The following is a 24,380-nucleotide window of genomic DNA, read 5'->3' on the forward strand; positions in this document are numbered from 1 at the left end:
TGTACTCACAAAGGTATAACGATCAAGATACACTTAAAAATTCCCCGGAGTTGTCCTTTAATATGTTGCAGATGAGACGCAACAGTTAATTTCAGTATATGGTTAAGTGGCGCAGATGTAGCATCTTGAGTCACAGACTGAGTAGATACACAGTATCTGCTTGAAACCACAGAAAAGTGTTTAATCCAGTGGTCAGATATGGAGAATGCATATCTAACACTTTACCTGATTTGAAAAATAACCCTGCTCGTATAACTTGATTGGTTTAAAACTGTCTGCGGGGTACTAGTTGCACTAGGTGTGTGAAAATGATAATCGACTTAGCAACTAATTTGCTAGTTATGCCTATTCATCAATACAGGGCTGCAGAACAACCAAAGAAATCCATGCCAATATATCGTGGGTATCCTTCCAGCACTCTCACTTCCACTGGGTCAAACTTCCAGTACTTCTTCCCTCTCAAGAAGTGGGCGAAGCCTGTGGTGAGATAAGGAACAAAGAATGACTCTTTCATTTCCATCAAAAATATCATTTGTAACATCAAAAATATTTTAGAAACTAGGACTACGTGTAGACGCACCCTCATAATGTGTTTATAATGAGATCTACACAATATTGTGATTGAACTTTACCTCGTTATCACAATACTTCAAATTGATTAATTGAATATAGATCAAATTGATTAATCTCATTATCCATATTTATAGTACAGTATGTGGCATGTTCTGATTTGAATCGTAATAAACAGGCATGTAAACATTTAAACTGCATCTATTCCACTTTGACCAAAGCCTGCATGTGCTTGTGTAACCAGTCCCACTCGACCTGCTCCGAGCGGGATTCAAAGCAGGGTCTCCAGCGTGGGAAACACACACGCTAACAAGGGTGCTAAAGACCAAAGCCTCTCCCGTCAGTCGCTAGCGCATCTTTTGAGGCCGGGGGAGTGAGGTTTACACGCCCCCGGCCTCTGTCCCGCACTGAGTGGGATTCGAACCGGGGTCTTTGCCATGGGAGGTGGGCAAACTAACAAGGACACTATAGACCGCAGTATATAAAATTAGTCACTAATGGTCTACGTCCATTACATTTTTAGGTTGCCGACGAAACTGAGTTCATGACAACATTGCGCGACATGAATATAATATTGCTTGTGTCATGTAAACATCTTACTCTGAGTAAAAAAAATCACATTATTGATGCACATTTAATCATAGTCCATGTCTTAGTGACAACTGTACCAAATCGGTCCTGGAAAGCACCGTCAATGTCATCTGGAATGCCTCTCCAATCCCTCATGCTGCGAGGGTGGATGCTGTCTACACGGTTTTCCTTCAGGTTGAATCGCCAGTAGCTTCCTTTTTTGAAGAAGTATATCTTCTGGATCTTATCTTCCCCCCACATAAGGGCTGCCTGGATGTCGTTCACTGCTAAACCCAGTCGGCGTACAGAGTCCGGCCCTGTGATCTGCCGCTCTGCATCAAACACCCAGTAACTCTGACCTACAGAGAGAATAGTGGGGGAGAGAGGTTACATTAAACAGCGGCTGATGAATTTTCCATTCATCAAGAATGCTTGTTTTAGTTTACGTGACTAAAGCAGATCAGTTTACAGGATAATTAGGGCAACAAAGGATATCTGGATTAAAGTGAAATGCATGCTTGTAATTGCAAGATTTCTATATTTATATTTAAGTTTTTTATATTTTTTATATTTAATATTTAAGTAAAAAGTTAAATAACAAATGACAAACAAACAAGCAAACATAACATACATAGTTTTAAACATATAACTGCAAAGCTTAAAAATGTACATGCTTACATAATACTAAACCGGTCCATGTTATACTGTTTACCATATTTCAACTCTTGTCACAACCATGAAAAGCAGCAAACAATTTCATGCAATATGGACAAATACTTATTTGAAAATGACTGAAAAGAAATATGCCTTTACACTAGCCAATTCCCGTATGGCCCACCTCAGTCTCTTTCTCTGGTATCTTCGTAATTAACATTTTTAGACAATTATTTTTTATTATTTGCTGGGGTTATTCCCAGATCTCTCTTGTAGTCAAACAATTTACATTTTTGAGTAATTTGACACTGCATTATGTTAAAAGATCTAATCTAGTTTGCTTAGAGCAAGTTCTTCATGATTTGCTTTGGCGCCAGTGCTCCCATGAGAAAAACATCACAGAATCCATAATTTTCCACCTACACTACAATTAGTTTGCGCTCATTCATTCATTCATTCATTCATTCATTCATTCATTCATTCACTCATTGAAAGAAATAATATTATTTTACTCAGCAAGGACATTAATTTAATCATAAGTGAGAGACATTTACAGTCTTACAAAATATTTATTTTATAAATAAATGTTGTTCTTTTGAATGTTCTTGCCATCACTGTTTACACAAAAAAATTATTAAGCAGCACAACTGTTTTCAACATAGATAATAAGAAATTTACTATTGAGCAGCAAATCAGAATATTAGAAGGATTTCTGAAGGTTCATTTGACATTTAAAGTAGCAAATTTAACTTAAGTGGAAAACTGTAATATTGCACAAAACATTTGCAAATATTTTTTTATAGTTTAGTTTCCATCCAGTGAGTGGAAAAGAACAAAACTGTCACTTTCTGATAAACTTTCATTGTTTATCGTTTGGAAAATGTAGTTTATTCACGTTTTCTTAATGGATAAAACATTTTTTCAACTCAAGCTGAATTTTTAAATTTATGTGCATCTTGGTGTTTCCATCAAGCAGTTTTTGATCCAATATCCAAAAAATGAGCATAAAAATAGGTGGATTGAAATCCCAAATTGGTGAGAATAAGTGACTACTTTAAAAAATATATATATATTTTTAAAAAATTATTTAAAAAAATTATTACCCACCCCAAATTTTTGTAGACCTACATCTTATTATTTTGAGACAGTTTACCTTGGAAAAACCAGATATTTCCAGACCTGTCCTCAAAAGCTGCATCAATTTTGCCTGGGATTCCTCTCCAGTGCCTGGATGCCAGTGCAGGATATCCAGTCTGGAGTTTACCATCACGGATCCGCCATACATAACCCGACTTAAAGAAAAAAAGCTCGCCTCGAATCATGGATACAGCATCAAAATCGGTATGGCAAGCATCGGGCTGGAAGGAAAGAGAAAGAAGAAGAAACAAACAAAGAATGAGAAGGATCCTCAATATTTCGAAGATCAGACAGAATAAGCCAAATAACTCACCACTGTACTTTCAATCTCATTGGTCTCTGTGACTTTGGGAGGTTTCTCTTCCTTCTTTGTTCTATCCACCGAATGTTTGGATCCATAGAGGGACTGTATGCCTCGCTTGTCATCTTCACTCAGGTGGAGCGGGTAGGAGAAGGTGTAGAAAGGTGACATCACTGCGCCTGGTTCTAAGGAGTGCTGCAGTCCTAAAGCATGACCAATCTCATGAGCAGCCACCTGGAGGAGGTCAGTACCTAGTAGAAAGAAAATATTTTCTGAAAAATTTCATTGAGAGATTCAACTGGTTCCTTCGAAACAAGTGGCTGGCTTTATGAGAGTCCTGCACCATTCTCTGAACCAATTCATTTGAAGTCACATATTCATTTGGGTACAAAACAAGTGACTAGCTGCATCCAAAAGTTTAAAAATGTTTGTTTGGAGGATCAAGCCACGTCCGAACATTCCATTCTGTGACAGGTGAGCTAAAAAATAGAGATGGCAACTGAAAGTTGCAGTTGGAGGTCAGTTTACATGTAGATGTACATTTTTGACCAACATTTTCGACTTTTGACATTATTTCTAGCAAGAAAATACTAAATATTAGCTTAGTTATAACCAAAGCTCTCTCTATTTTGCTGTAGATCATTCAATAATTATGCTGCCTCAGAAATCTGTACGAAATCAGTTTTGTGAGGTGCCTTTATTCGCAAAAGGCTGCATCATTGCCTGATAGGTCAGCGAGACAAGTCTGCTGCCTATGTTTTCCGGCGCATCCATTAGCTTCTAGAGTCCTTAAATGAAAAAAAAAAAAAACACTGATTCAGTCAGAAGTGAAACCGCACTAGTGTGTTGCTCGGAGATGTGCAAATTCTGTTTTGCTTGGACTTTGTTTGGAAATATTTTTGCACTGTAAAAATGGACAATGTAGCTGGAAATATTTAAAATGTAAAAGTTGTTCAAACTTCCTTTTGTCAAAAGCACTTTTGTTCATCTGACATTGCTTATTTATAAGTAGACTGTTCAAGTATAAGCAACTTGACTAAAAAAAACTTCTAAATTGTTAAAAAAAAAAAAAAAAAAAAAAAAAAAAAAATTATATATATATATATATATATATATATATATATATATATATATATATTCCAAAGAAACATTACATAACACATTGAATTTTGAAGTAGAAGGATTGAAATAGTATTTTCTTGTAAAACATACTTTTACATAAAACATGAACCAGAATATGAACCAGAATTCTCACTAACCCATACTGTTGCCCACTGTCCAAGACTCATCGTAGTCAAAGTGAATGTCTCCCTTCCGATGTGTTAGGGGAAAGAAAGCATGTGCCAGAATTCCTCCGGGACCATCAAAAGGAAGATTGTCTCCATGCCAGTACCTGAATGTGAAACACAGTCTCTCAGGCAACAGTAAAATACCAATGATTCTCATTCTCTTATTTCAGCAACATGCCTAGTGAGCTGACCACTGAAAAGAATTTTATAAGCACGCTTCATGGAATGGTTAAATGGGGGTGAGTGGCCTGCATAAAGGCATTGCTGTGCATACTACTGTAACTTCCACACCTCAGTAACTTTCCTGATTCCCTTGTTTTTAATGGAATGCCAAATTCCTCCTTGGCTGAATGGTACTGAATAAACTAAACCCTACAGTTTCCATTGTGAAATATCAGGAGGTAAATTACACACAGAGACTTGCAGGATTATAGATCTTTAAATCTGGCAGATCTGAGAGATAAAAGAAGGCCCCTATTCTGGCTAAAACAAACCCTCAAATGTTCGTTCAACTGCTATCCCATTGATGGAATCTGAGATTAAATTTGAAGAAATGAAATTGACAGAAATAGAGCTCCACACTTAACTACATCGACCCCAGATGGTTTGCTTTATGCGAGATGGATCTAGATATTTCACACTGCTTTGAAGAAAAGTGGTTTCCTTCATTGGGGTTTCAAGCGTGTGTATCTCAGAAACACAATAAATGTATATTAGTTCTTTAACAGGAAGCCAAGTTTTTATATGAACTTTGGTTTTCAAACTGAGAAAATGAAGCGCATCAAGAAGAAAGCCACTAGCCAGTGGCTCTCTTGAGCTAAACTTACCAAGTAGTGCTCGCTTTAGAGCATCTGAAGCTCAAGGATTGAGCTTAACCTGTTAAATGAGTGACAGAGAGGGTTTTGGGTAGGGTTAGGGTCTGGTTAGGGGATGTAGCTCCACTCATCATGCCCACAGTAGGTCAAGAGAGGGGGGATTGGTGCTGGCTCTGCGGTGAGTAGCCATTGAAAGAGATAATTAATATGGGTCTGTTGCGTTAACGTTACTCCCAAGGCGACAAATTCCGAAGCATGGTCAGGAGCTTTCCACTTCACCATTAAGACGTGAAAGGTACCCCTAAGTGTAATTTTTCGACACGCTGGATGCTCCATTCATTTCAATGAGAAACATTTGCCGTCATACACAGACACGTTTTAACATGTAACCCAACCCCATTCCTAAACCTACCCATTTGTGTGAACATGATATAAAACTTAGGCCTATAACAGGCAGATACGACTGCATCCACAAATTATTCAAAAAGCACAAATAGTCCAAGCTTTCCGAACGATTGATTTATGTGAAGAAAATCCCTAAAAGCGTTCAGTGTCTCTATCCGCCGAAGATCACTGCAGTGCACACATCAAATTTTAAAAATTGCCACCCGAAGAAACGTTAGGCTTGTTCGACTTCACCTAGCGATGCGCAGACCGATCGGCGGCTGACTTGAAGCAGTGCATGCCGGTTAGAAATGTTGTCCGACTTGAGACAGCGCCGACAGCACGTGACTGTGACGTATGTCAACAAAGTACCGCGAGAGCGAATCGAGAGCAGCCGGCTGATGCAGCCGGTGCAGATTCTCAAGGGTGGCTGCAGGAGGCTGCTCGAGCTCTGATGACGACACAGCTGATCCACGATTGGCCGGATTCACCGCATGACAGCGACCACGTGTGTTTCATGTTTATTCTAAAACCTTATGTTACACTAATGCTCACAAATCATTTATTTATAACAGTGAAACCTCTTTTCATGTAGTCGCGACGTTATATTGTCATGTTTATCAAACTAAAACTGATAAAAACCGTTGACAACACTTATATGTTGAACTTTAATCTTGTCCAAATAGACGCTTTATTAAACAGTACATAAAGTATTGGATAAAAATATCATTTGAAACATCTGTGTATTTGAGAAATACTGCATTTATTTAACTTCAGCTGTGATAAAGTTTGCAAACGCAGTGCAAGCGTCACCACGAGAAGCTGAAAGTGTCCGACTTCACGTCTCCGTTTGCAGCTCCTCCCCGCCTGCACTCGGCTACTCTCGCCGATCGCATGCATCCAGCCGCAGCCGATGTCGAACCATAGACTGTAAAAAAATATGGACGTAGCGTCCGTGACGTCACCCATAGGATTCTGATAAGCCGTTCTGAAGCTTAAAGTATGGGCGAGCTGGGCGTTGCCATCTTGTGAGCGAGTCAACGCGTGTCACTCCCGGATAACAGAAAATGGGCAAAAAGGCGGGATGTGCGCGGAGCTGAGGTGACGCAATAACTATAGACGGCGGATAAATGGCTATCCACTTGTAACCACGCCCTTAATTATGCAGAACCTTAAGGCTTTATATAACGGAAACGAATGAGTTATAAAAAAATTCACCCCCCTCAGAGTTGTCATGAAGATCAAAATTAGCCTTATAAGCCAAAACCACAATTTGTACCAGGCTGTAAACATGTTTTTTTCTGCTTTAAAGTTGAGAATTTTAACATGGGGCTCAATGAGATTCTGCTCCCTTCTGGAGCCTGTCCCTAGTGGCCAGTGGAGGAATTGCAGTTTACATTACTTCCGTATTGGCTTCAAGAGAGATCGCGGGAGGTTGCCGCTTGTGTCGAACACACCTTTTAAGTCAGATTTCATAGTGAAATTCCATTGGTTCTCGTATGTCTCGTGACCAATTGCGTCAGCATTGATTGTGAAATGTCATTGGCTCTCGTGTGTCTTGTGACCAATTGCGTCATGCTAAAGAGTCGTGTGTATCATTGAATGAGATATGAATGAGTTCATTCACAGAGCGGCAGGCTCATCATTTCAGCGATTAAAACATTAAGATCAACTCTTTACATGAAGACATCGTATGACTTCAGAAGACTTGGAATGCAACATGATGAGTTAATAGTTTTATACTGTTGTTGGTCAGTTTTTGCAATACATACCCAGGGTTGCCAACTCTCACGCATCTGGCGTGATTCTCACGCTTTAAGGCTCTAGGCTTGTTTGAGATGCGCCTTGCCTCGCCTGAAATAAAGGCGAGACTAGGCGGCTGCAGTGAGGGGAGGAGTGAAAAAAGTGCAGGCAAGCCGGACAATTCTCTCTTCTCGTAGTGGATCAGACACCAGCGAGAGCAGGTGTGTGTGTGTGAGATTAGAGTTCTCTCTTCTCGTAGAGGATCAGACACCTGCGAGATCAGTTGCAGATATCGCGGGATTCACACTTGTGCGCTCTGTTGCTGATAAACTGGATGTAATTTAAGTTCTGTTGCTTTTATATGAAAATAAATATTATGAACAAGGCACCCAAAGTTTTTGTTATTTATTTCCTTTCGAAAGGCCTGCTTATCAAGCATTTTTACTTTAATTACACACATGTTTTTATATATTTTTATTAATATGACAACAATCACATAACCCACAGAAAGACCGAGAGTTTGAGAATATGCACACATAATTTATACACATAAAAACATGATACCAGAGTTTTAAATTCAAATATATTAAAAAACAACCTTGCATCACGGTTATTTAAACCAATGAGCATTAAGCTGTGTCGTCAGCAAGTCGTTTCCCATCATGCTTTTGCTCCGCGCAGTCGGTGGAGAGCAACTGCGCTCGACTGCAGAATCCGACACATCCGCCTCGCCATCGCGAGAGATTTTTGACATACGTCGGCATGACATCAGAGCAAGGCGGACCGCCCTCGGACACATTTCTAACCGGCATGCATCTCGCGCTGATCACCGGTGATCGATTCTGCGCAGATTTTGCTCATCTCAAACAAGCCTTCTGTCTCACGCTCTCACTCCGCCCAACTCAATCTCACGCCAAATTGCCAAACCTGCTTTTGATATTAAACAAAGCTATAAGCTTTATTTTTTTTAAATGTGTTTTAATGAAATTCAAACAATAAATAGCGTTTTGGCGCTTATGTGGCATAATGTTAAAGCCAGAGGCGTTGAAAAGCGGAGTTGCAGGCTCTCCTCTCCCTGCGGTGCGCGCTGGTCACGTGGCCCATGAGCGCTCAATACTTCTAGCGCCGTGCCAATGAATTTAAATGGCTTAAGCGGATACACAACAGTTTCACCATATAGATGTTTGCTGCAAGTTTTGGTAAACAGTACAGCATAGTGTTAGTGTTTATTGATTATTAAGTCAGCCATATTTACAGGATCGTTTTATTATGGAGAGTGATAGAGATTCAACATTGTTAACATTAATGTTATTCTTGTATTTAGCCCTCAGGTATTCCTTACTAATAGGTCACACTTATACTCATTAAATTATATTTATTGAATATTTTGAGGAGATCTTTTGGTACTAAATACTATTTGTGCAACAATTATTTTCAATAAATGACCACTTAAAATATTTTTCTTCTAATATTTGTATTTCTTCTAAAATGTATATTACAATTAGTGTAGTAATTAATATTAAAATAGAGAATTCCAATTCAAAGAGGCAAATTAGAGTCATTTTGTGGCTAAAAAAATATTAATGTTTATTTGTAATGCCATTAGGTGCCTTATGGCTCTTTAATAAATATACATGTATCTAATCTAGTTGCTCAAAAATATATTGCAGTCTTTGCATTCTAATAAATATTTAGATATGATGATCATACACTAGATTTCTTTAAATGTGAATTTTCAAAACTTAAATAACTTGCATCCTAATCTTTTTAATGAATAATGATACTTATATAGGCACTCACAAGTGAATATTAAGGAATGGCACATATAATTTGACCCAAGAAATCTTTAAACTAGTGCCAAAACAAACATATTATTATGTACAGTATATATACTAGATATAAACTGATACTGAATCAAGATCAAAAGCATTACCCCCCCCCCCCCCCCCCCCCCCGGCCCCCAAAAAATCTCACTCCAACCTGAACTTAAAAGTTGGCAACCCTGCATACCTGTGACTGTACTTTTATTTGCCTGTTATGTGTTTTACATTGTTTAGATGTGGGTAGGTTTAGGTTAGGAGTTGGGTTACCGTAGTTGCTCCAAAATATAAAAGCAGCCTTTAAATATTAATAAAATCATGTCTGCTTTTACAAATACAAAGAATGAAATGTCTCTTGATCTGACGCATTGGGTAAACAACAGAAATGAATGGAGTAAATACCCTGCACATCAATATAGTGATGCTTAGGGGTAGGCTACCTTTAGCCTCTTCTTCATTGTGACGTGGAAGGCACTTGACCATGCCTCAGATTTTGACGACTTGGCAGTGAGAATTTGGAGATTATATTAAACAATTAAGACACAAGTAATAGTTAAGTAAAATAAATCCTTATATTTAAAACTTTACTTCACTAAAGGTTTTATTATTATTTTTCTTATAGGGAACTACACGGACCGACTTTCTTGAGGTAACGTCAGGTGCCATGTTGTTCCCGAGCAGTTGTATCAACGTCTTTCCCCGGTTGCTGGGCGATTACACGAGATAAGAGATAGGCCTACATCTCGGTAAGTTGTACGGTAGGCTATATTTCAACATACGTGCTGATGATAATTGGTGTTTTTAGTGCTGTAAAACTATTAAAGTGGAAGATATGATCCATTTGGGTGCACTCGAACTGAACTGAAGTGGAAATGGAAATCTGTCACGCCACATTAAACAGTGCCAAAAAAAAAAAACATTTATCGTTTGAATTTCGAAATGCAACTGAAACTATTTTCTCAAAAAAAAAAAACATGAAACACGCAAAGTAGACCCGCGTTTTCTTATAGTCGCCTTTCTCCACAAACAACCCATTGCACAATGATAGAGCAAGTCATGTGTACAGGGGAAATGGAATCAAACTGTGCTTTGTAGTAATAATCTGCTATCAATTAAAGACATGCTTTTTAACATTCAGGATAGTTTTTCAAAAAAGAAAGACATTTTGAGCCGCTGTGTCGCATGTCCATATGCAAAACTAAATCCCACAGGTGTTCCAAGTTATGACTTTTCTTACTATGGGAATTTAAGAAGTAGCCTAACACACGTGCATGAATGGACGTGCAGGGTAAATTTTCTACCTATAATCCTAAACCGACACCCTCTCTAATCTCCCACTTCTAGGGGAGATGAAAAGCGTCTGTGTTCGACTAGTGAAGTGGAAACTTTTCTTTTGTGTGTCAATGAACACACTTCTTTCAAATGACAATGTGGTGTTACAAGCTCAGAAATGAGAGGCCAGATCAGTTTTCATAGATAGAATATAGATTTATAGAATATAAACTGAAAGCAGTAGCTAAATGTGTACATTTTTCAGTCCAACGTTGTCTTTTGATGAATCTTGAGATGTAACTTGCAAACTCATAACATGAATGTACTGTAGGCAAATTTTCAGAGCTTTTTCTTCTAAATCCAAAAAGTCCCTGGACCACAAAACCAGTCATAAGGATCCTTTTTTTTTTTTTTTATCGAAAATATATACGGTAAGAAATGTGCAAAATATCTTCATAGACCATGATCTTTACTTAATATCCTAATGATATTTGGAATAAAAGAAAACAATTTGACCCATACAATGTATTGTTGGCTATTGCCACAAATATAGCCGTGTGGCTTATGGTTTTGTGGTCTAGGGTCGCATATGAGAATATTATTGAAATTAAGCTGCAAATACATTTTTCTACCCATAAACAAGCTCATTATATAGTCAAACAATGTTAGCCAATCACAACAGAGTACATTAACATCGGCCTAAAGGTACAGTAAAAAAAAAAAACATCAAACAGGGTGGAAAATGGTCATACGTAAATTATGACTTTCTGATGCAAGACACATTAATGTTTGCCTAGTTATGGAATAGATGTGACATCCACTACTACTACACGATCTGACCAAAATAATTACTAATATATATTTTTTTATATTTACGGTAGGAAATTTACTAAATATCTTCATGGAACATGATCTTTACTTAATATCCTAATGATTTTTGGCATAAAAGAAAACATTTTGACCCATACAATGTATTGTTGCTTATCGCCACAAATATACCCGTGCGACTTATGACTGGTTTTATGGTCTAGGGTTGCATATAAGAATATTATTGAAATTAAGCTGCAATTAAGCTGCAAATAGATTTTTCTACCCATAAACAAGCTCATATTCAAACAACGTTAGCCAAACACAACAGAATACATTAACATAGCCCTAAAGCTACAGTAAAAATTCTTTGAATGTAGATTCTGACACATGCAAAGCACACAGTGGACAGTGAAAACATAATTTTAGCACCTGTTAAAGTCCATCGTGATATCTGCCTGGCCGCTGATGACCTCAGTAAAGGTGAGAGGGGTGACGTCACTCCAGGCCTGCAGTGCCTCCCGCATCACTTGTCTGACTTTCTCTAAACTCATCTGCCAAGGGGCCCGCATGATCCTGTAACACGAGTGCAAACATTCATAAACGCTCATTACAGACCACCCATGCGACTTTCATTTGGATGAAAGTGCATGACCTCAATAATCCCCTTTATTTAAACATGTTTGCTACACTTCTTGGTGGTGAACATGGGGATTGTATATGAATCTGTCTGTTTTGAAAAGACAAGAACAGTCTGAATGTTTGCCTAGTTATGGAATAGGTGTGATACCCACTACAACTACACTCTCTGACCAAAATCACAAAAAAAATGTGATACTTGATCAGTGTGTGACAGTGATGGCACCCCTATCCGTGTTCATTTAAGTGCATAAGCCTTGTAGAAATACATAGCATCACATTTCACTTGTCATTTAACAAGATCTTAATTCAAAACAATTCACAATAGACTAGATTAGACACACAATTGCTGTTTCCATTCTCGATAAACAGTTTAGACGTCCGAATTCCTTTTAAAAATGAAAATGCTACCTTTATCCCTCATGGGGTATAAGCCCGGAGGATTTAACTTCTCTCATGAAAGACGAGCTGCATTATAAAGCTTGCTGAGTGATATGCATGCTTATTTTCACAAGCAGAATCCCCACAGAGTGCATTTAAACGGGTGGACCACAAGCCTGTATCATGTTCCACAAAGCTTCCCTCTGGTGCATTTCATAAAAAATAATAATAGTGAAATGTTTTAAAGCAGCACATCTGAAGTATTGTTTAGCTCCTGACCTGCAGCTATAGTGACTGGTACATCTGTGTTGTTTTCATGCTTGGGCACCTTTATGCTTTGGTCATTATTAGCTTTGCGGGACGGGGGATCACTTTGGGCTGCATGTTGGAGCCACAGACCGTCTCAGATCGTGGGGCCTCTGCCGTCTGCAAGCCCAGACAGGAGCTATGACAGCGTGAGAGAGCCCAGTGTGGTAGTCTGTGGCTTTAAACATTGTTCTGCCATATTCGCCGTTCCAATTAGATAGAGGATCAAGTTCTTAACTCTTGACTCTGGCTACAACACAAAAGAATAAAGGGTGTGTTCACACTTTGCAGGTTTGGTTTGATTAAAACGAACTCTGGTGCGATTGCTCTGTTAGTGCGGTTCATTCGAATAAGTTAACGCTGCCATCCGAACCCTGGTTCGCACCAAACAAGTGGTCCGAGAACACTGAAAAGATGGGTCTGGTGCGGTTCGAATGATATATGAATGCAACACAGACCAATGACATGTAAACAAACCAAAACAGGAAGATGAGACCCTAAAAAAGGATTGAATGCTCAAGCATACCTGTTTGTTTGTTTTTCTGGTGAAAGGAGCTAGGTACCTGAATTTGAACCGCCGTTGCCTTGTAGCAGATCTTTGTTTGTGTGCGTGATGGAGGTTTGTCTGTTTTGACTGCTTTATACATTTTATAAGCATTTCACAAGTTCTCAGCTGGTCAAAATACCATTTTTTGGCCCTGTTCACACATGGTATTTCATGAGTTAACACTTACATCAAATTAACTATACTAAAGATTGTGCGTATTTGACATTCTGTCCAGGGGAGGGCTCTGGGCTATCCACCCCGTGCGTGATAGAGATACTCTAGAACTAGACTGTAATGTATTATGGATTGTGTTGACATCTAATGAGAGTTTATTAAATCAAAGTGAGGTGATGGGGTGGTGGAGAGATGCTAAAATAAAAATGGTCAACGAAAGACAGAAAATCTTGTATATATGCACCTCTTTTCGATTATATTGCTTAGCTTAATGTGCTCCATTCGTGTTTAATTAGGTTTAATTATCTGAATGTGCTCCTCCCGAAATGTGTTAATAAAACATCACTAAGATGTGTTTTGGTCGACCGTATTACAAGTGGACAGTGTTAAATAAAGCTGTATGCGGAGGTCTAAAACTCTTTGCGCTTGTCCACTTTCGACCACTTCCAGAGGTAGTCAAAAACTACCGTTGATTTCGTAGTTTGATTTCAAAGTGTAAACGCTCATGTGGTCGAATGTGTTGAAACAGCCACAAAAGACATTCTACTCTCCACCTACTCTCCTCCTATGATTATTGCATAAACATTATGGAAATAGCCAGACGTGAGACGGAAAAGACGAAAAACATGTTCTTACACCATTCCGTATGTTCTTCCGTCGTCTGTGTGTGCATTTATTGGTAAATTATGTGTGCTTATTTTTTCCATTAGATCTTCCTCTCAAAGAAATCAGGACAGAAGTGGTTGAAAGTGGACAAAAGAGGCGGATTTAAAAAACGGGTAAACTCCATCATCATCCAATCGACCAAAACGCATCCTAATACTAGGAGTAAGCATACAGCACATTAAGCCCAGAACACCGCAATATTTTGAATGTTTGTTAAGTTCCGTTGCAAAATATCTTTTTTTAAGAGCACCGAACTAGCTGCAACTAAGATGCAAATTACTCCAGACCCCAAAAAACTGCACACATGTGACATGAGAAACACATACTCATTAAAACACTTGTTAAAGTAAAGAAACTCAATTGAAAGCGTGGGAGTGGGGGTAGGACGGGTTTGGAGTTTTTTAGCTCACTGTGCACATGTACGGTCCGTCATTAAGTGAGGGGACAAATTACAGAGGACAGTGAGGTGCTATAGCCCATAAACAACCTTCAGAGACATGAGTCACGACAGCTCATAGTGACACAGCATTAGAATGGTGCTGACTGGGGTTTGCTGGGGATAAAGTATGTGCGTGTGTTGCTGTCTTGACATCAGATTTGGATGAGGCAGCACCTAAATTACACAATGATTTTTTTAGGGGGTTTAAAAGGAACCTAATGTTCATTTTCAGGGTGCAACCTGGTTAGGTTTGTCTCGCTCAGTCCAAATGTCAACTGAGACAAAAAAAAAAAAATTGCTCTATATTTTATTTTTATATTATAAGCGATTAATATTTAGTAATGTATGGGTCAATATTAAATATCCTCTTTGCTAAATTTATGTATCTTTTTTGTTCTTTTTTTACTTTAAAGGGGTGGTTGCATGTGATTTCACCTTTTAAACTAACTTTAGTTAGTGTGTAATGTTGCTTCTTGAGCATAAACAGTCTAATAAGTTGATTTAACTCAATTCATTTGAGTAAACTCGTTCCCTCAATTCAATTGAGTAATGAAGTCTCCCAAAACTTGTATATTTAAGTTCACTTAACTTGGTGCACACGTTCACTGTACTTAAATTGTTCAGTTCACCAAACTTGGTACACCAATTCAGTACACCATGCTGGGTACAACCAATCAAAACTTCCCCATGGGTCCCAACATGCATTGCGGCATGAATAATTTTCTTTGATTCTTACTGTTTGCTTTTACTTTTGCTGTTTTGTTCTGATGTTGTTGTAGCTTGTTTTATGTTTAGAGTTGTTCTGTTTATCTTTTTTTTTTTTTTTTGATTGTCACCATTGTAGAGATTCATACGCCGATTCTTGATGTGTGTGTGGGTCTAACTAATGCCGTAGAATTAAACTTTTAGTGCAAATAATAATTAATTATATTCATTGTTCAATTACCACAACAGTGAAGGATCTCATGGCCATTAATAATACTATTTTAAAACCACTTTGACAATTAGAGCATTAGACTCTGCAGATAATGATTTTGTTAATACGTGATAATGTTTTCATCATCAATGTATTAACAACATAACTTGGATGATATTTTCTCTTGACTCTTTGTTCCTTAACAAATGTGTCTAACAAACACAAAGCAGCCAGAGAAACATTAATATTACACAGTCAAGGGTCAAGAACCCAACTAAAGCAATCACTTATCTCCATCATGGTGACTTTAAACGAAACTATTATTTTTATTAAAACAGAAATAAAGTCAATCTGGTTCGTTATAAGTTAGTTCACATATTATTGTTAGGTTTAGTAACTTACAAATTTTTACTTATGGAATTTAAGATTGCATCACAAAGAAAAAGTCTCCATCTTATTTTGAATCAGCAACAGACGAGGCGAAAAGGACCGCCTTTTATAAATGTCCTCCAATCAGTAAATTAATGCTCGTTGCCAGACAGAACTCCTTGCATGGCCAATCACATCAAAGCAAGGCCAGAGTGAGCTTTTTTATGATTAATTATGATTTTGAGTTCATAGAACTTAAAATCTTAAGTTTATGCATTTTGTAGGTTAATAAGTTATACTAACTTATATTTTTGAATTTTTGGACTAAACTAATAATGTTTAGTCAGGATTACTTGATTTGTTTAAAGCTGCAGTCCGTAACTTTTTGCACTGTAGTGGTTAATAAACAGAACTGCATGCATCTTGTAGAAGAACATTGCAGCCGGAGCTACTTCTCTCTGTTTATGTCAATGGCAGATCACACAGGGACTGTGCTCCTCTGCAGCCGTACCTACCAGTCTCGCCTGAAATAGTCCCAATATAAATACTTATTACAAGTGTACCATAATGATTCAGGGTAAGACAAAAACACGGTTTGGAAAATGGATTCATGTTGTACATTTTTCATTATATAATTTTTATAAATCTTGAACACAAAAAAGTTAGACAGCAGCTTTAAGTAAAGACAACATTAGGGTTTACAGTGTGAAAGTTCAATGCAAACGGAAATATTGTCTTTTGAAGTTATGGTAGTTTATTGCCTACAAAAACGGCCGGTTTGGACTACAACAAGCTTCTTCCTGGGTTGGTCACATCATAAACCCTTGCTAGTCACCGCAGATGTGAGATCTGCCCGTAATGGTAAAGGCTGTGGCGTTTCCGGACAACCTGTGCTTGGCACTTCAGCCAATAAAAATACATGAAACTACATTTGGCCATCCAACCAATCTAAGACCATTGCATTTTTCGGAGGGATGGGTTTCATAGAAAAAGTCATTATTTAATCACCCTCAAGTTGTGCCAAACCTGTATACATTTCTTTGTTCTGCTGAACACAAAGGAAGATATTTTGAAGAAAGTTTCTAACCAGGCCACTTTGAGGCACTATTGACTTCCACAGTAGGAAACAAAATACTATGGAAGTCACTGGTGCCCCAAAACTGTTCAGTTTCCCGGATTCTTCAAAACATCCTCTTTTGTGTTTAACAGAACAAAGAAATGTTAAATGCACAAGTTTGGAACAACCTTACCTGAGGGTGAGTAAATTAAAAAAAAAATGGGTTAACTATCCCTTTAAATCCCACTCCTTTCTTACAATAAACTGAAAGCTCTTATTCATATCTGCCTCAATCCTAACAAACAAACAATGGGTAAAACCAAGACCCCATTTTTGTTTATTTTTCGATAATCTGTTTCAGCGTCACAAAACTAGAGAAAATATATGTCCCTACTACCTAAAATACTTTCTTTTTCTGTTCAGACTTCTGTTTTTACAGTATGCAGACGAAAAGACTAGTTTGCCCTACAGCAAAGTTGGCTGATTTGGATGGAGATCCACAGGAGATTTATGGGCTGTGATATTTTATGGGAAGGGCCATAAATCAAGGGGCAGTTTTAATCAGGGGTTGTACGGCTGGTTTTCTTTGTCTGGGCTCTCATCTCGCCCCCCGTTGAGCACTAAAGAGAAAACTAGAAACATTTGGGCTCCGCTGCCCTAACACACATGAGTGCTCTGAAATGTAACATCTTCTCCTGATCGGGTCATGACCTCACTGACTTCAGATTACAGAGTACTACATCCGAAGACATACTGGTTTGAACACTACAGGAACCATCTATGTCAAAGATGTATGAGGCAAATCATTTAAAACATGAAGTGGTGACCAGACGACTAAAATAGAAAGGCCATCATGTCAATCAAAACGGATTGTGCATAAACGGATTGTTCACAAAAAAAAATATTTTTCTGTTTCCCTCAAGTTATTCCAAATCTGTTTCTCTTTATTTCTTCTGTTCAACACAAAATGGGATATTTTTTAGAAACCCAGTTAAGTCCAAAACTATGGAAGCCTGTTTCTGCCACAGAAAACATTTTTACAAGATGATAGTGACTTTTTATCTCACAATTGCGTTTTCATGTTGCAATGCTGACTTTTTTCTCAAAAGTGCTAGATATAAACTCGCAATTGCGAGTTATGAAGTCAGATTTGCTGACTTCATATCTCATAATTACTTGTTATGAAGAACTGAATAATTCTGGAAAAAAAAGACAAAAGTGCGAGTTTATATCACGCAATTCTGACTTATAACTCACAATTGTGACTTTATATCATGGAATTCCATATATAACTAGCAATTGTGACTTTATATTGCACATTCTGAAAATAATTGTGACATGTAAACTCGCAATTGAGAGAAAAAAGCCAGAATTGTGTGAGAAAAGTTTCAGTGACCTTTTAGTTTTTTATTCTGTGGCGCAAACGAGCTTTCATACAGCAATGATTTGCATTGTATGTAAAAATGTTAGAGACATTTTCAAAATATCTTATTTTCCACAGAAGAAAGGTTTTAGAATGACATTGGCAATACACTGTAAAAAAATCCTTATGTTTTAAAATGTTTTGTATGAAAAGTTCCGCTTTTATCGTTTATTCAACTAATTAACGTGAAAAAAGTTGAGAACTCAAACAAAGTGTGTACAACTATTGACCCTAAGTAGAGAAAACTCAAAAATGTTCTGCAGCTGGTTGCCTTAAAACGTTTACATTTTCTCTGTTTACATAAAAACTTTTTTTTTTTTCTTTTTTTTTTACAGTGTTCCAGAAGTGGCAATACGGCTTCTAATTCATACAGAATTATGCTTTTTGAAAATGTAAATGCAGAACGTTTTCTGTGATGGGTGGGTGTAAAGGTAGGGGATATAATATACAGTTTAAACAGTATAAAAATCATTATGTCTATCAAAAGTCCCCATAAAACCTGGAAACCGAAAGTGTGTGTGTGTTAAAGAAAATGATTTACTGTTTTAAATCAAAGGGGACTTGGTACATATTTCTAGCTGTGTTCTGGAGCCATGCAGTCCCGAGTCTGAGACAGTTTACTGCTTCTAATTAAATGGGTGTAATGCGAGGAAGAGTGTGTGGTCTTCTTTAGAACCGATAAGAACTATAAAAAAAATGTGATAAGATAAAGAGAGAAACATTCTGATTTATTTAAGCATTTCCTATGTATGCTATAAAATAGTGTATTTCTGCCATAAAATGCTAATGTTTCATTTAAAAACAATACAAACTCACAATTAAACACATGCAATCTATACATCAAGGGTTTTTTAATGTATAGATTGCATGTATTTAATTTGGACTTTGTAGTGTTTTTAAATTAAACATTCAGTCAAATGTGTGTTGATTGGGAGCTAGAATAGCGACAATTATATAATTGCCTCACTAACGCCTTTGTTCTGTAAGGCTCAAAACAGTACCTTGGCAATACATCAAAGTTGTTTTCTCCCATATGTTTCATTAATTTTATGTCTATCATCTCAATAAGTGTAGACACAGCAACCAGATACAACCGCAACCACTATCCGTGCAAGTCTTACTTGTATGTGAGGTCGGTTTTGTCCCAGCGTCCTCCAAACAAATCAAAGCGTTTACGCCGATGACGGCCCCCAAGCAAACCTACTTTGTGGGTTGAGTAATGAAGGGCGTTCCCTCCCTTCTCTGAGGGGTAATCTGGGACTCCACATCGAGGCCTGTTCCAGAGCTCAGTGTCATTCTTGGGGAGAGCCGAGTGTGTGTGAACTCTTTTATTGCCAGAGTCTTCACTCAGGGTATCCTGAACATAATGAAGTTGGCCCCTCTTTTTGAAGCCATGGTGATGGGTCTTTTGAGGCCAGTCCTGTCAACACATACATAAGCTGTCAATCAAATGCACCGTTGACCAGAAACACCTTCATTCCCAGGTGCTACACCATTAAAATGGGTTGGTTTGGTGGCTGAGGTTTATATAGCATGTTGTTTTGTGGTGGCTGTTTCTGGGAGGTTTTTAAGGTGATGCTGTCAGTGTTGTTACAAATCTTTTTGTCGAGTGAAATAAAGCTGAAATAAAATATAAATATTAGATGCAAAACAAACAAAACAAAAAATCTTGATGAAAATTAGATGTTGCCTTAGCAAGTTACTGTTTAAATCGTATTAAGTTAAGATTGATTAAGTAATACCAACAATAAATAATAAAACAAATAATAAAATGAGTAAATAAAAATAAAATAAAGATAATAACAAATATTAAGCAATAATAAAAATTACAAAAATTACCAAATATATATACTAAAACAAACTTAAAATTAAATGTAATTAAATAAGCTAAAAATGTAAAATATAAACAAAGTAAAATAATAAAATAAAAACCCATTCAATCTAGTTTATAAATAATACTGCTAAAATTACTAAAACTGAAATAAAAAAGATGGTGGATGCTAGGGTGTTCTGGGTAGTTTCTAGGGCGTTGCTCGGTGGTTGCTTGGGTGTTCCGTTCAACGAACAGTAAGGTAAATGGAGGAAAATAAGGCCTTGTGTAAATTGGGAGCAGTCAAGTTATAGTTATGCAACAGTTGGTCTTACGTCACTTATCATTTGCAAGGGGCATTATCACAGTCAATTTCCTCAACCAAATTTCAAGGAAATTGTTCTGTTAATGGACTGGGAGGTTTGCTGCCTGAGGGAAAATCAGATTGCCCCAATTTCTCTCCTTCCCTGAACCTCATTGCCATTCTCAACTCCAGCTGTGCTGGTTTAGAAACCCATCTGTCTCTCTCTTTCCTCTTCTATACCTACTTCTCTCTAATTTGTGCTTGGTTAATAGGCCAGGGGTGGTATGGGGGGAACTACTTTTTAAATGCTTTTAAAAATCCTTCCGCCACTCGTAGCCATAAGGAGTCTTTTAAAAGCTGTAATTTAAGCACAAGATATATTTAGACAACCATAAAACATTTAGAAATATACAGCAGGATGTCTGAAAAACAAAAAGCCATTGGTTTAAGTGTTTCTTCATCACAGAGAGCAGGTAGGACTAATATGGGCCATTCTACAGAATTAGTGCAAACTGCTGTATCAGAACCAAAAAACACATTTATTATTTAAATCTTAGATGCTAAAAGATCCTTCAATTATCTATTGAAACCCACAATAATAATTTAAAATATCAGTAAGCGTAATATATATATAGAATCAGTGTGTGACTTTACAGAATCTCACTACCAAACACCTTTTTTTCTGCAGTTAAGTAAGCTTGTTTGGGTGTTATACCACAATATTTCATTTGTATGTGTATACAACTGTTCAGAACTGTGCTAGCTAACCATGTGCTGATTAGCATCTTTGAGGTAAGCTCAAAAGTATCTAAAATTATCACTAGCGAAACCCAGCATTGTTTCCTTTGTGTTTTCCTTTGATCCTTTATTTGGAGGAAAATAAAACAATCATTACAGTTATGCAAATTATTAGTATTTTAGCATGTTTTAGGGTGCGAGTTAAAATTCTGTATGTGATGGTCACTACCAAAACTTTACTTGAAATGTGTTCATTGGATAATATACAATTGGCATACATGCAACATTTGTAGAGATGTCAAGATGCTTCCCATTCTGACTTTGAACTAGATTTGTAGAATAGCGAGCCCATATATATAAGGATGTTTTTTTCCAGGTTTTTTACTTTTTTAATTTTCTGTAGACAACAAGCAGTTCATGACAACTCTTTAGTTAAAGCAACACTGTGTAACTTTTTTAATTTATTCTTAGCTATAAAAACACTTAGTTCTTTCAAAAATATATGTGCTCATTAATGTATATTTACTTCTTTCAAGTAATAAAGTATTCTCGTAAGTTTATAATATGTCATTGAAAATGCATACGGGTGAGGGGTTTGAATGCCGGTTGCCATGTTGCCCCTCCATCTTGAAAGTACATTAGCCAAAGAGGGACATACCCGTAAGTTCAAGCTTCGCCTTTCGCATTTTAACACTTGATGGCAGTCATGAACAGGGCCAAACTGGAAGCCATGTTAATCTTGGACTTAAAATGAAAAACGAAGAATTGAGAGGAACAGAAACTATTATTCACTGGATGGTCATATACCTTTTCACCACTAGATGGGGAAAAATATCACACAGTGTAGCTTTAATACTCCTACACTGTACAAAAAAAAAGGAAAAAAAGGTTGGGTTAATCAGGTACCTGGTTGCCTTAAAATTTTAAGTTCGCTGAAATTAAAATTTTGAGTTTGATTTAATCAACAGAAACTCAAAATAGTATTACTTGACCCACATTAATTATCTAAGCTGATTTGACAAAAGAAAAAGTTTTGATAACTAATCATGAAATATATTTTCACAGTGAAACAAGATGGTAAAATGACAAGCTTGTGTTTGCCACAAAAATTATTTTAAGCATTTAACCAAAAACCCGTTCAAAAAACTCACTGACTTCAGGAAGATGGAACCGGAAGGTCTTAAATGTTAATTTCTGGGTTTTGGCCTAAAAGAAATGTCATCCCTACAACAATAGTGCATCAAACATCAAATATCATCTGATTGGCTACAAACAAACAGTTTCACATTATGTGCGAGCAGACAAATTGATTATTGCTGGACACTTGTTGCGTTGCATATGTTTAGAACACGGTGTAACTCAAGACAAATTTAAACAAATAAAAGGAAAAACAACCAAATATTTGTGGGCAAGTCGAGACATAGTACCTTAGAAAAATCCACTGACATGTGAACTTGATAGCATTGCTAAAACATGACCCCCACACCCCCGGCAAGGAGGAACCACACAAATTCCACAGATAGAAGTGAAGAATTCACCGCACTTTATCTATTCTCCGTTTGTTTCTCAAATCCGCTGAGTGTGCATGGACTTTCCATGGGCTGAACCATCATTAAATGGTCATACATGTTGAAAGCATGTAATTTAAACAGTGCCTAAACAACCTGCAGACAGGCGACTTTTTGTACAAAAGTCAAGATTGTTTATTGTAGAGCAGTCAAACCTCTCAGCAATGACAAACTGGCCTCAAGTCTACTTAGGGAGCGACGGAGGTGGAAGAAAAACACCCGGGTGTCTCAGGTTCAACGGGAGTCAAGGGTTAAAGGTTAAAGCCTAAATCAACAAAACGGACCCCTTGGGCCAAAGTAAACACACATACTCCCATTTCAAACCAAAAGTCTGTAGACAGTCTGCGTTTTTTCCCCTTCTAAAAATTTTAATAGATAAATTCTGTATAACCGACACGCGATTCCAAGTGCACTACCATTCAACAGTGTAGGGTCATTGTTTTTTTTGTTTGTTTTTTTTGGAAAGAAGTATCTTATGTTCATCAAGGCTGCATTTATTTAATCAAAAATAGAGTAAAATCATAATATTGTGAAATATTATAACAATTTAAAATAGCCTTTTTCTATTTCAATTTTAAAATGTATTCCTGTGATGGCAAAGCTTAATTTTTTAGCATCATTACTTCAGTCTTTAGTGTCACATGATCCTTCAGAAATCATTATAATATGCTTATTTTGGTGCTTGAAAAGCATTTCTTATTATCAATGTTAAAAATAGAACATTTTAAAATTAAAATAAAAAGCAATTTTCTACTCAATGTTTTTGTGGAAACTGGGAATTTTTCAAGAACAGACTTTATTTGAAATATAAATATTTTGTACCATTTTGAATGTCTTTATGAATGTCATTATGAGTGTTTTTGATTCATTTAATGTTTTTTAACCCTAAAATGCATATCTCAGGTCTTTAATGTCCCAGGACGTCATTATTTTTTTAAAGTTTGACATTAATCTTCTTAGTATTCCTCAATTAATTCATTATAAACAATATAACTGAAGGAAATATATATAAAATTATAAAAGAATGCCTGTATTCACATTATTTTTTGTAAAAATAGTTTTGGGTTGTTAACACCTGAAGTGTGTAACAGTGTAAGAATTTTTTTCCCCAGCATTTTTCATTGAATCTTTTATGACTGAATAAGTGCAATTCACCTTTGTTCCACAAGGTGGAAATGTCTGACACAATGATGAAGTGACATTTCACTCATAGTTACTGCAGGCAGAAAACAAAAGAAATGGAAGGATCATCAGGAAAACTTGAAATGGCTCAGCGATTTACTGCAAAGCACAATTAAATAATATTAGTGCCACTGTCACTTAATGATGGATCTGGTGAAGAAGTTGTCAGCGATCAAAATATTGATTTTGACAAATCATTCTATTTTTTTGAGAATATGTTTGAGATCACAAACATGAACCAGATGGGAAATGAGCTCTGACGAGAACATTGATGATGGTATATAACATCTGCACAGACTGAACACTTCCAAGCTCCAAAAGGTACAAAATATGTTTTATTTTCTGTAATTGTTACTCTAATATCAGAGTTTTATATTATCACGGCAAGTAGACATCCACCAAGCCTAGAAATCTAGACGCACCCTTGCGGCAGCAAATCTAATCTGCCCGCAAGTGTCGTCTAGCAACTCTCAATACCCTTCTGAGCTGTAAACGGAAA

General features: G+C 37.0%; 1 protein-coding gene across 1 annotated transcript in view; it reads right to left on the bottom strand.

Moving 5' to 3' along the window:
* Window positions 1-256: 256 nt before the first annotated feature.
* mmp11b (matrix metallopeptidase 11b) overlaps window positions 257-24,380 on the bottom strand; it is a 29,783-nt gene continuing 5,659 nt past the window's right edge. Inside the window, exons 2-8 of the mRNA XM_067423229.1 lie at window positions 19,401-19,699; window positions 11,795-11,938; window positions 4,492-4,625; window positions 3,245-3,483; window positions 2,948-3,152; window positions 1,239-1,499; window positions 257-477 (exon numbers count right to left, since the gene is read on the bottom strand). Coding sequence (XP_067279330.1) covers window positions 353-477; window positions 1,239-1,499; window positions 2,948-3,152; window positions 3,245-3,483; window positions 4,492-4,625; window positions 11,795-11,938; window positions 19,401-19,699 — 1,407 coding nt within the window. The 3' untranslated portion in view covers window positions 257-352. The remainder of the gene's footprint in view (window positions 478-1,238; window positions 1,500-2,947; window positions 3,153-3,244; window positions 3,484-4,491; window positions 4,626-11,794; window positions 11,939-19,400; window positions 19,700-24,380) is intronic.

Source organism: Pseudorasbora parva, chromosome 18, assembly GCF_024679245.1.
Source record: "Pseudorasbora parva isolate DD20220531a chromosome 18, ASM2467924v1, whole genome shotgun sequence".
NCBI lineage: Eukaryota > Metazoa > Chordata > Actinopteri > Cypriniformes > Gobionidae > Pseudorasbora > Pseudorasbora parva.